The sequence below is a fragment of the Silurus meridionalis genome, chromosome 1 (genome assembly GCF_014805685.1).
Source record: "Silurus meridionalis isolate SWU-2019-XX chromosome 1, ASM1480568v1, whole genome shotgun sequence".
NCBI lineage: Eukaryota > Metazoa > Chordata > Actinopteri > Siluriformes > Siluridae > Silurus > Silurus meridionalis.
Window position 1 is genome coordinate 22804402 of NC_060884.1, and position 13019 is coordinate 22817420.

The 13019-nt window shown below is 37.3% G+C and overlaps 1 protein-coding gene across 2 annotated transcripts in view; it reads right to left on the reverse strand.

Annotated features, from left to right (window-relative positions):
- Positions 1-424: 424 nt before the first annotated feature.
- Positions 425-13019, reverse strand: part of hs2st1b (heparan sulfate 2-O-sulfotransferase 1b) — a 95272-nt gene continuing 82677 nt past the window's right edge. For both annotated transcript variants that reach the window (XM_046858599.1, XM_046858610.1), the window contains exons 2-7: positions 12652-12890; positions 4583-4668; positions 3922-4060; positions 3626-3723; positions 2860-3017; positions 425-1946 (exon numbers count right to left, since the gene is read on the reverse strand). In XM_046858599.1, the coding sequence (XP_046714555.1) occupies positions 1720-1946; positions 2860-3017; positions 3626-3723; positions 3922-4060; positions 4583-4668; positions 12652-12890 (947 nt within the window). In that variant the 3' untranslated portion in view covers positions 425-1719. The remainder of the gene's footprint in view (positions 1947-2859; positions 3018-3625; positions 3724-3921; positions 4061-4582; positions 4669-12651; positions 12891-13019) is intronic.

Sequence of the window (13019 nt, forward strand, 5' to 3'; positions counted from 1 at the left end):
ACCCGTATTTCATTTCGTTTAATACATCATGATTGCTATTGCAACCATACACAAGAGACAAAACACTTGAGCCAGCACTTTCTGTTGTGTATGAGAAGAGGTATTATGTATCAAATGGAAAATAAATATTCTATTTTATTCTATTCCGAGTTGAGAAGCTGCTATCTATAGGTCCAGTGTAACTTTATAGTCTCGAAACTTTACCATTTATCTCAAGTTAAAGGTTTCCACACCGCACACTCCAAGTGCTTTTACACACCACTCAATATGGCCAAAAATAATCAGGAGGTTGGTTTTAAATCTTAGCTGTGAAAGAATTTAGCCTGTGTTCATGAGCCAACCCTTTCGCAATGGTTTATAAAAGATTTGCCTTCATTTTAAAAAAAAAAAAAAAAAAAAAAAATCCCACCAAGACTCCCAGGCATTAACTCTGACAGTTCAGGGTTTATTAAAATGCATTGAAGACAATTTTCACCAAGAAAACTTGAACAACAGAAACAAAAGCTGGTATCTGAAAAACACATGGCCTACAAAAGGGAGTGATGTTTTTCAGAGAATGAATTCTGACCATTTGGTTATGAAGGCACTATTAAACGTCGAGCTAGTTAGGGATCTGAGTATACAGGTCACAGTCAGGGAAATGAAGAAGTTCAGATGACTTCCAGTGATTTCTGTTTCTGGTGGCCAAATCTCTTGGTATTCAGACTTTTCTCTGAGCAGCTTTTTTTTTATCATTATCTTTTTAAAACAGATACAGTAGCAAAAAATACTAAGTAAAAAAAACACCACTGACTACACATTTAGGTTATCTTTGTTTTGTTGACAATCCAATGTTTCTCAACATCACACAAGAAATCAGTGGTTTGTACTGCTTGTCCTCCGATAAAAAAAAAAAAAAATGGTTTTCCCCAAATGGTCCACTGAAAATCCTCTGCTTTAAACCCAAACTGCAAAACAAACAAAATTTGGGATTGTGAAGCGCAATATAATCCTATCACTGCTTCATCTTTTTCTTCTCAGCACTCCAAAATTGAAAGTCAACATCTATGACTTGGTTTCTCTTCTAGCCATTTGGTCTGAGGGTATAAAATGTGTTATGTACATTATATGGAGGTTCAACTTGACCCTCTGAAGGGGCTTAATACTCACACTAAACACAGTATATGGCATTCTATCATAGAATCCACACAAGCCAAAGAGAATGAGGAAAAAAAAAAAGGTGAGAACTTGTAATAATAAAATGGAAGGTGCTTTTGATGTGCTCCTGGCTGGTACAAAAAGTTTCAAGATTCTTTTCACCCTGTTGAGTTTTCCCTCTGATTTATGCTTTATCTTCTTTTTTGGAGGATTCCAAATGTTAAACAAATCCTCCCCCCCCCCACGTGATAAATTTGTCCAGACTGCCATAAAATCTGAAAAAAGAAAACTGCTGGACATCAAAGTACTCAAAATGTCCCTGGCATCACGGCTCGCTGTATAGTTTACATATTCTCCATCTCTACAATATAAACGGTGTTTTGGATCTACTGGATCGTGTACAGTATATACAGTAGAATTCCACTGTGCTATGACTGAGGAGGTCATAAATCCACAAAGCAAACTTTTTCTATTTCCAAGAATGCCATTTTTCTACTCCAGACATTTGCCTCTCCTTGTCCTCCTTTGTGGTGCTGATGGAAAACACAGAGGTTAAAAGTCATGGATTCTTTCTCTCTTGTTTCAGTTCACTTTTGGATAGATCTTCTCGTAGAAAAAGTTCTGTGTTAGTACAAAGAGCTCTCCGTCTTTCTCTCGGACACCGTGAGCACGGACGAACTGGAACTGCTCGAGTGCAAACTCGTAGAACTCGTTCTCCATCTTCCAAACGTCTGACTGCTGCAGCTTGGAGATGGACTCCTTAGTCGGAGGCTTCTTCTCGCTCGTCTTCCTCAGGTGGGACTTTTTACCTGTGAGACAAAAGATTTCTGTTTGTGAGTGTTTAACAAGCACTGAAGCATAGACATTTTAATACAAATAAATGGCAAATTCAATTGATTGGAGATGTTTTGGAAATGCACACACCTATCTATATAACTTAAAAAGTGCAGGTCAAAAGGAAAAATATCAAAAGGGTTGTATCAATGCATAGATATAGAGAAGGCTACAAAAAAAATCCATCCCTCCATAATACAGAAATGTAAATAGTGTGAAACAACAATGTCTAGGGCTGTCAAAACTAAGCATTCTAAGAAGAAGAACCTTGGGAAAAGAGGTGAGCAAGAACCCGATAGAGGGAACAAGAAAGGTCACTAAAAACTGAGCGTGAATAACACACAAGCTGTAAAAAAACTAACACAAAGAACTCCAGTAAGCACAGCGTTTGATACAATAATGCAGATAGAGCATGAAATTACTTTTAAAAATGATCAATGGTGTGTTGATTATTTATTTAATCATTAATATTAATATTTGTATAAATGCTAGATGTATACGTGTTGTATATTCTATTTTAAATTGTCATTTCTATTCTTATTTAATTGCACTTATATCAGAAATTCAAGTTTTATTTTTAAAGCTTTAATGTTTATTCTACTTTATTGCTGCAATTTATAGTGTACAGTTGGGTGTGTTAAAAATATATTTTTTATTCGAATACCTACATATGTTTAATATTTGTAACAATAATAAAACTAATAGTAATAGAGAATGTCCAAAGCTCTCCAAAGCTATGATGTGATATTTAAAATGTTAAACAGTTTGCTTAAAATGTATGACTTTTCCATTGCAACATCTATGTTATACAGTCATTTTCTTATCTTTGTGGACCGTATCCATACTTCTTGAGCCGATTACGTATCAGAGACCCGAGCACAGTGTTACCTGTGCGGTAGAGATCAGTGGCTCCTCTAAAGAAACGGGGCAGTGCTGCCTCCAACATCATGATGAAGTCCTCCAGCTCCTCAGTCACTCCCACCAGCAGATACTCATTCACCAGGTTGTACTTGGCTTGCTCCAAAGCCCAGTGACTGCCTACATTCCTAAACACACACACACATATACAAACACACACTATCACCACTGTTGAGGTTCAGCTTCATGATGACATGAGGCTGCAATTTTACATTGTGGATTAATACCCACTATAGTTTCACATTGATATTTAACTCATATTGGAGACTCCTTTTATAGATGCCTTCTCACGCATCACATTAACCTGTCAACAATTTGACATTTGACTCAACAGCATGTGTTTAATGTGTATATTAAATTATGCGTAGCATCCATCATGCATGTCCCTGTAAATTAAAAACTAGTATTAATAAACTAGTTACTTAAGGAGCCATATTAAAATGAGTGCATTCATACAATAAGAATGTATGATTTGCCTTACAGCCAACTCTACTGCCAGAGCTACAGAGAAAATTAATTAACATCTGCTGACCAATCACAATCAAGATTTAAAAAGCAATGTGTGTGATGAAAAAGCAAAGAGATCAGCACCAATCAATGATTTAAAAAAATTTAGTATCACGTGAAATCCTGAGAATCACGAGAAAAAAAACAGAAACCCAAGATATCTACTAATATGTATTAGTATCTGTCTTCCATCCGATCTTGTCTTAATTTAAAAATAAAAAATCCCTACCAGCACTCAGACGAATGTCCGCAGAAAAATGGAATCTGGAGCCAGAGTTTCTCTGGAGCACAGTCAGAGCCCCCTGATGCCACACACTCATCAAATGTCTGAAAAGTGTACACACACACATGATCACACACGAATACATTTTCTATTTTAGTCCTTCTTCATTTTTCTTTTTGCCCCATAATTGCTGAAAACATCCTGATCAAAAATAAAACTCTCAAAAATGTCTTCGTCTTTTTTTTTTTTTTAGAATTTCTCAGAAGTAGCAATAAAAAAAGAAGAGAAAAAAAGTCTCCAACCTTTTTGTCTCCCTGCTTTCTCCGCCTCAGGCCGGGCCTGTAGTCATCTCCAAAGCGCAGGAAGTAGTAGTAAGACACAAGGCGCTCAATAGGGTCACGAACTACATTAATGTAGATGGGCTTTGCCCTCACACTAAATCTGCAGCAAAAGTGAAGGTGTACATAAAAAAAAAGGTCCAATCTGACTGTATTGTTAATTTTTAAAATGTGATCTTTTAATTTCCAAATTTTCCCAGACTTCCCTTGACTTTTATCTCATCAGCAACACAGTAGCCCGCACATTACTGCGATATCACCTTCAACCACTAGAGTGCAGCAACACCCCAGAAATTAAAGCTCCACCTCAACAGTCAGTTCTATAATCTACAACCTTTGAGCTAGCAAATCTTGTACCATTTTATGAGCTAGCAAAAACTAAAAAAATGAGTAAATATTAGAATTCATTTGTCTGCAGTACTGAACTGCCTAATTCATGCTACATATATAAATTATTATCTGTCCATAGCTGACCCCATGTCCATCTTTTTTTTTTTAATATCATATTTTTTTGTTAAATCAAAGCCATACAGATGATATTCTAGCAAAGGCAATGTGTATAAAAAAAAATCAATATTTTTTTATGAGTCAAGTGATGTAAGTCACAAATTGTTTGAATACCCACTTGGTAAAATCCAGGTATGCTACATGTCCATGGTAAAACCCTGGTTTCATCTCCTTCCAGGTCGTCACGTTCCTTACAAACCTCACCTGCAAAACACACACACGCACACACAAATAAACACCATTGTTTCAAATGAACTGTAATTTTAATCAATCACAAAAGTAAAATTATGTCTGAAATTACAGGCATAGGTAACGTGCAGGACTTTATATGAATCCCTTTACACACACACACACACACACACACACACACACACACACACACACTACATCTGAGCTCCATCTCTGCCTGAACACAAAGTCTCAGCTCAGTGAGCAGCTCACGGAGTGTGGAGACAAAGTCGACTGGATATTACCTCAGCAAAGCCACCCGCTAATGACACCTTCCTTCTCTCCATCACAGCCACTTATTTTTCGTGTTAGAGACAGAGGTGACAGGAATACAAACACACACACACACACAGGCTCACCACACAAACACACAGGCTCACCACACAAACAAGCACACACACACAGGACAGACAGACACATCAGACACCTAAACACGGGGCTAAACATGTACAAAATCTTTCAAGAAACTCGTAACATTATATACTATAGTTTTATATAATAGATGTTTGTGTATATATGTATGGGTGTTCAAGTCAAACCGGGACTTAATTTTACAGGTATAAAAAAGGATGCTAGCATGGCAGTACTACACGCAGTAGTAAGTGGCTAGTGTGTCCTATTACTTATAGGCGGCGCACATGTCGCAGGCCAGTCCAGAGACCGTTAATCAAGATAGCAGACAACAGTGTTAGTGCGTGCATCGAACAGCGTGTGGTGATGAAGTTTCATGTGAACAAAAGCGTAAAAGCAGCAGTTATCTACAGAAGACATCAAGCACAGCACGGTGACGCTCAGAAAAAAAGTAAAACATTTAAATGGTGTAAACGTTTCAAAGATGGCCATATGTCCAACAGTGATGATTCCGGTTGTGGTGGTTCCCAGCCAACAGCAGTCATTCCTGTGAACATTCAGCATGTGCAACGCCTGACCTTAGCTAATCGACAAGTTCCTTGAGGATTATTTCAGCACTGGTGACAAAGTATTGCAGGCTATCCTGGCATATTATTATTATTGCTGTATTATAAATAAAAATAATAAACCATTATATAACACTGCAATTATTTATACTATTTTATACTAGCGTATTGTATCTTGTCGTCTCCAACAAAATGAAGCGTGTGATTATCCTGTGTAATCCTGGTCAGTTCAAATCATTTAATCCAATAAATTCCAACCCTTACTTAAAAATATACAGGCTTATAGCCCTGCAAACTGTACCAAACATTTTAATATAAAACAATAACCCACGTACAATTTAAGACTGTAAGCCCATACAAAACAACCAAAATGGGTTACATTTTTGATTATACTAATGTACTAACCAGGTCTCAGCAAATAATAAATAAAAAAGGTTAAATGTTGTGATATTCTACTAGCGAAATGAAGGTAATACAATTTAGTATGTTTGTGTTATATTAAAGAAATATATATTTTTTTAAATAAATGATTGAAACATTTTCTTTTTTATTTATAAACAGACTCCTGCCAGTGAATCAAATAGCCTATACCATATACTGTATCCGTGGTTTTCTTTATCCTTTATATCTGTTTTAGGCAGGGTCTGTAAATTCAGTTTCGAAATGACATACAATGTTGAATCATATTATTTAATCATGTAAAGTATTATCCTGATTATTTACTAGAGCAGTAGATATACATTCATCTTCAGGGCCCAAGCAGACGTTGTTTACTGGCTGACTTGTTTTTGAATGATTGAGTTTTTTATTCGATTCCATTCAATTTAAGTAGCATGTCAAACAGGTTAATAACTATAAGAACTCAATAATAAATACATTAACTCTGAGATCAGTGGGTCATGATTTCAATCACTGTAACAAAATTAGAAAAACACAACCCCCCCTAAGTGTCACAAACCCCCCACGGAGTCATAAAGCACTTAAATCAGATTTATAGCGGGTAAAACTGACATGTAAAAGTTACACTTTTCCAGGATTTCACAGACACTTCCTGTAAAGAAGTGGGGGGAAAAAAGAATCCATTCCCAGATGTCTGTGAATCCTCACAGCAATATAAAAAAGGAGAATTTATTGAACCATTAAACCAGAAGAAATACCTGCTATGCTTTCTCCCAGTCAGTCTTTGTGTCTCTCTGCACTTTAAACAAATAAACACTATACACAGAAAATCGTAATGATTCTGTGCAGCTGATTTAACCTACAGCATTTGCTGCCTCTCAATCAAACAGCAACTCTTTCATGGAATACTTCTGTATTCCCAGGCTCTTTATTCACCATGGAAATGGAATCAGTGATGAGGAATGTGTGACACAGAAAGCAGCAAAGACAAAGAGATGACTGCACTTGCATGACCTATTGTGGCCGAACATGACACGTGGAGTCAAATACTCTTCTATATTGGGAATACAAGCTCCTGTTCGCAACCACTTGACTGTTGCCAACCTTCATCTTTTACCTATAGAGTCACATATTTCTCCCCTTAGCACTAGCTATCAGTGGGGTTGGGGGGTGGCAGTACTAGCATTATTAAAAAAGATAATTTTATCTGTGTGTGTGTGTGTGTGTGTGTGTGTGTGTGTGAGAGTGTGTGTGTGTGTGTGAGAGTGAGTGAGAGAGAGAGAGAGAGAGAGAGAGAGAGAGAGAGAGAGAGAGAGAGAGAAAAAGGATTTCTCATTATAAACCGTAGTATACTGTATGCTGGTGGAAGAGGATTTATTTCCTGAAATGTTGGCTAAGCAACAACAACAAAAGAGTATGGCATGTGACGCTACTTAACATCAAGCCACACCTCCATTTTCAATGCACCCTATGACCACAATCCCACCCACTTGTTTCTTTACACAAAATTTTTTTATATCAAAAACTAAAGTTATATATCACAAGGCTAATGAATTCGGAAATCATTTTTAGATAATCAAGATGAGGTTGGCAAACGGAAAGAACAAAATGATTGAAACTAACAGGTATCATCATCAACAGGCAATCTACAGACAATTGTCCATCTTCCACTTTAGTGATTTGAATTTTTTTTATTTGCCACACAGTTATTGCTCAGCCATCCCTGAATCCTTGAAGCTAAGCACAAAAAAAAAAAACCCATGTTCCAGCAATTAACTGTAGATATTAGCTCCTTTGTACCCGAATCTAAATGCACACACTTCATGACACCACAAGACAGTTGCAAAACTTATGCGTGAAGGCATCTGTTAGTTCTATAGGAGGTTTAGTGTGAAGTGTAATAATAACTATAACTCGTGTTTATCCCCCTTGAGAACATTGCAGCACCTGTACAGCACAAGGCTCATGCTATATAAAGAGTTGTTTCCTATTAATCTACCAGGTGTGAAGATAAAAAAAAGGATGACCTATTTAGCTTGTTATGCACAAAGTAAACCCGCCACATTCACATAACTCAGAAAACAACTAAATCAGCAACTTCACAGATTTTTAATTAATGGTAAAACAATAAGCAATATTTAGGTATTTCATTACACTTTAGCCCATAACTAATTAATTCTTCTTCTGACCTCCACATCTGCCTCTTTCAAACCAACTACCTGCACATCTTCCATCACCACATCCATAAACCTCCTACTTGGTCTTCCCCGTTTCCTCCTTCCTGGTGGCTCCATCCTCAGCAGTCTCTACCGATATACCCCATGTCCCTCCTCTGCACATGTCCAAACCATCTTAATCGTGCCTCCCTCACCTTGTCTCCAAAAACGTCCTACACGCTGTCTCTCTAATAAACTCATTTCTAATCCTGTCCATCCTCGTCACTCCCAATGAAAATCTTAACATCTTCAGCTGTGCTACCTCCAGCTTTGCCTCCTGTCTTTTTCCTGTCCATTTTCACTCTTGCAGATACCCTTCTTTTGCCCAGTTGACCCCATGTACTTAAACTCCTCCACCTTCACCACCTCTTCACCCTGCAACCGCACCACTTCAGTGCCCTCCCTCTCATTTACACACATGTACTATGTCTTACTCCTACTGACTTTCATTCCCCTTCTTTCCAGCATGTACCTCCACCTCTCCAGGCTCTTCTCAACCTGCTCCCAACTCTCACAACAAATCACAATATCATCCGCAAATATAGTCCATGGAGACTCCTGTCTGACCTCGTCTGTCAACCTGTCCATCACCACTGCAAACAGGAAAGGGCTCAGAGCCGACCCTTGATGCAGTCCAACCTCCACCTTGAACCAGGCTGTCGTTCCTACTGCACACTTCACTGCTGTCACACTGTCCTCATACATGTCCTGCCCCACCCTCACATACTTCTTTAACATACCTGACTTCCCCATACAATACCACAACTTTTCTCTCTGCACCCTGTCGTCTCTAAATACACAAACACACAATGCAACTCTTCTCTATACTTCTCCATCAACATTCCCAAAGGAAATATTGAGTCCTTAGTGCTCTTTCTCTGCATGAAACCATACTGTTGCTCACAGATGGTCACCTCATTTCTCAGCCTGGCTTCCACTACTCTTTCCCATAACTTCATGGTGTGACTGATCAACTTTATTCTCCTCTAGTTACTGCAAGTCTGCACATCTCCCTTATTTTTAAAAACCGGTACCAGCACACTCCTTCTCCATTCCTCAGGCATTGTCTCACCTTCCAAAATCTTGCTTAACAATCTGGTTAAAAACTCCACTGCCATCTTTTCTAAACATCTTCACGCTTCTACTGGTATGTCATCTGGTCCAGCCGACTTTCCACTCTTCATCCTCTTAAATCGACTGTTCCCACTTCCTCCTTACTAATCCTATCCACTTTCTGCTTCACCAACTCCACACCAAGGAACCTTCTCTCTCTCTCATTTTCCTCATTCATCAGCTGCTCAAAATACTCCCTCCATCTCTTCAACACACTCTCCTCACTAGTCAACACATTTCCATCTCCATCCTTTTTTGCTCTAATCTGTAGCACATTCTTCCCAGCTCGGTCCCTCTGCCTGACCAATCGGTACAAATCCTTTTCTCCTTCCTTAGTGTGCGACTCCTCATACAGCTTCTCATATGCCTTTTCCTTTGCTTTTGCCACATCCCTCTTTACCTGCTGCTGAAACTCCTTGTACTCCTGCCACTTCTACTTCCAGGTTTTCTTGTTCCGAAATATTGTGCACTTTAGGGCATTGATCATAGTTGGCATTGTGAGATATTGACCATTACACTTTGTGTGATTAAACAACTAGAAAATGAACAAGTAGGTAATTTCTCTTTTTTTCGTTTATGCTCAGAAACAATAAAACATTTTTTTGTGTGTTTTCAAAATTAACCCCGCCAGCGCAACCGATATCCTATTGTTCTCAGGTGTTAATGTTTAGCAATAAATTTAATAAAAAAGGACAAGAGTACCCATGACTAACTTTACATCATTCTAAAGGTCCACACCTCAAGCAGTGATTTCAGATCACTGTTTTTTAATGAAAACCGTATAACGAATGTATTTGCTGAATGTGTGTAAGCAGTACACACAAACATGCATAAAAAAAATTGCAGTTTCTACTAAAACAGCTGTTTCAGCTCATGCTAACTGGACTTTGTTTACAAAAAAAAAATAGACAGTCAAAAAAGTTGTTTTATCTGAGATTTACACAAAGCAGCGATGTGGAAAATATTCTTGGGGCGGAGTAACAACAGAGACATGGAGATCTACATGGTGATGGAAAATCTGAGCCTATTTTACATCTGTAAGTTACAGTATATCTCCCTTTACAGTTTAATACGATTTTATAGGTTTTATTGCCTGTTTGTTTTAATAAGAGAAATGCTTGAAAAGTAAGTGTGTGTGTGTGTGTGTGTGTGTGTGTGTGTGTGTGTGTGTGTGTGTGTGTGTGTGTGTAGTTGGGATTAGAATGGTCAATATGAATGATCATGACTATAAAGCAATAGCTTGTCTGGCTACCTGCCCATCGATATGAATGATAAATCAATATCAATAGCCAAACATGTATAACAAAATCCTTTATTGGTCAACCATTCATTAATATGAAGACTGTACGAATAGAGTATGAATGGCCACCTGAGTTTAACAGGTGGCTCTCAAACAGGGGGAGGGAGAAAAGGATCAGACATAGTTTCAGGTAAAGCTCAAAGTGTCTTTTTTTTTTTTTAAATGTTAACACTTTCTGATAAAAGTGGCCTACATACACAATTTAAATATCTTTAAAGTAAGGTAGGGCATTTTCAGCTGTGAGTCCCAAAATCTGTGGCGAAGGCTAACAGGTTCAATCACTTTGTTTAACAACTGCGCAAAAAAGAATAAACAAACACACAACTGTATCTATTTTAAGGCTGAAATGATTCCTCGAGTAACTCGAGTAATTCGAATGCAAAAATGCATCGAGGCAAATCATTTGATAAATAAAAGTCCATTTAACTACACACTGTGCAGCACTGTTTTTCCCCAAGGACCATTATTCCTGACGCACCACCTGCTAAACTCTGGAGCGTTCTGGACAGGTAAACACTATGGAAGGCCGTTTTCGCCACTTTAAAAAAAAAAGAAGTTTGCCTTATTTCAACGTTATACTGGCAATTTCTTTTTTTTTCTTGCAATTCCAATTTTTTCCCATGTAATTCTTTTTTTAGTCAGTCAGGCAGCGTCACTCCCTCTGTAGTGGCAGAAAGCTTTAAACATTGAAAATGGAATAGGTTGAAATCAATAGAATCGCATGGTATCAAATGAAGCCTCCAATCCCTGGAGAGAAGCAAAACCCATATAAAATAAAGCAAACTTTATTTTATGTGGCAGAAATGGGCTTTCATACATCACAGAAGATGCTGCAGAATGAAAAACTAGAGGAAAGGGGGGGAAAACAGTGAGGGGGGAGAATATTCAGGCCGAAGAAATGGCAAAGTTTACAAAGTTTGGGAATATTTCTAAATAAAACAAAGAAAACACCATACAGTATGTTTGAATTTTTTTAGTCATTAAAAATTTATTTGTATTTTTTTATTTTTAAAATGTCTTTTTTATTTTTATTTTTTTTATATGATTGTATAACGTTTGTAATAAATGGGTTTAGTTTTTACAAATATTCTTGTATGCAATTTCAGCAATAAAAATCTAAATTTTTCTAAAATGAAAACAAATGACTTGTTTATTTTAAGAGACCCGTCCTATTTTCTCTTGTATATTTAGTATTGCTCTTTAATAAAGAAAACGTACTTAATATTCAATTACTCAATTAATCGACGGAATAATCAATTACTTCATTACTAAAATAATTGTTAACTGCAGTGTTAATCTATTTTTATACCTTTTTTTTTTAAAGCTTTATTCTGGAATAAATTGTTAGCCAGCAAGATGCATTTTATTTTAATATTTTTCCCTTTTATCACAAGCTAGGATTTTGCTATTTTTATTTTCCCTCTAACATTAGCTTTATTTGTTTTTGTTTTTTTTATTCAGACTGGGTTTCAGGATAGTTTCCAAACTCATACTGTATATACTGTAAATCCAAACTCTATATACTGAATGTTCTCTTGTGTTTATAGATAAACATAAGTAGGTAGCATGGATGATAATGTGGGGAAATGCTGGTGATTTTATAGCCTTCTTATAGCGTGCATAGAAAAAAAAATGTGCAGTTGTAATATTATTGCTAGCAGCGGTATTAATATTAATTTTATGTGGAGAACAATGTGTAAAAAACACTAAGACAGGCAGATATTTCTAATGTTTTACTGCATCATAAAAGTTTCACTACTGTTTGTCGCTTGCCACAGACGTCAAAATTGCAGCTCTGAATTGCACATTGTCAAATTGTCAAAGAGCAGCTTCACAGATCTCAGTGACTAGATTTAAATTCCTTGTGAGAAGGCTAGAGGAAAGAATAGAAAGGAAAAACACCATCAAACAGAATAAGGCAGAGGGCCTTGAAAGAAAATAGTGCAATTCTTAGTCACAAAGTGAATAGACAATGTTCACATGCATTTATGTTTAAAAAAATTTGTGTCCTAACCTGATCCTGCAGGGACATGACTGGATTGTTCTTGGTGGTATTGATATGCAGAACATGGTATCGGTTCTTGGCACAAAGGTCGTAGGCAATGTTTGTGAAGGACGTGCTGCCAGTTTTGGGCACCCGGTTGTAAATGATGAGCAAATCATCAATCTCTGCAAGCGCAGGGGATTCACGAACTGCGGCATGATTCTGCTTCTGCTCCACCTCACGCAGCTCCAATCTGGCCATAGTCCGCTCTGAGGAGAGAGAGAAAGAAAGATCTATTAAAACCATGACTTGTAGTACTAAAGTCCTAGTGATTTTAATGTCAAAATAATTCTCTCAGTGCAGCTGCAAAAGGTTCTTACACATCCCAAAAACCTACT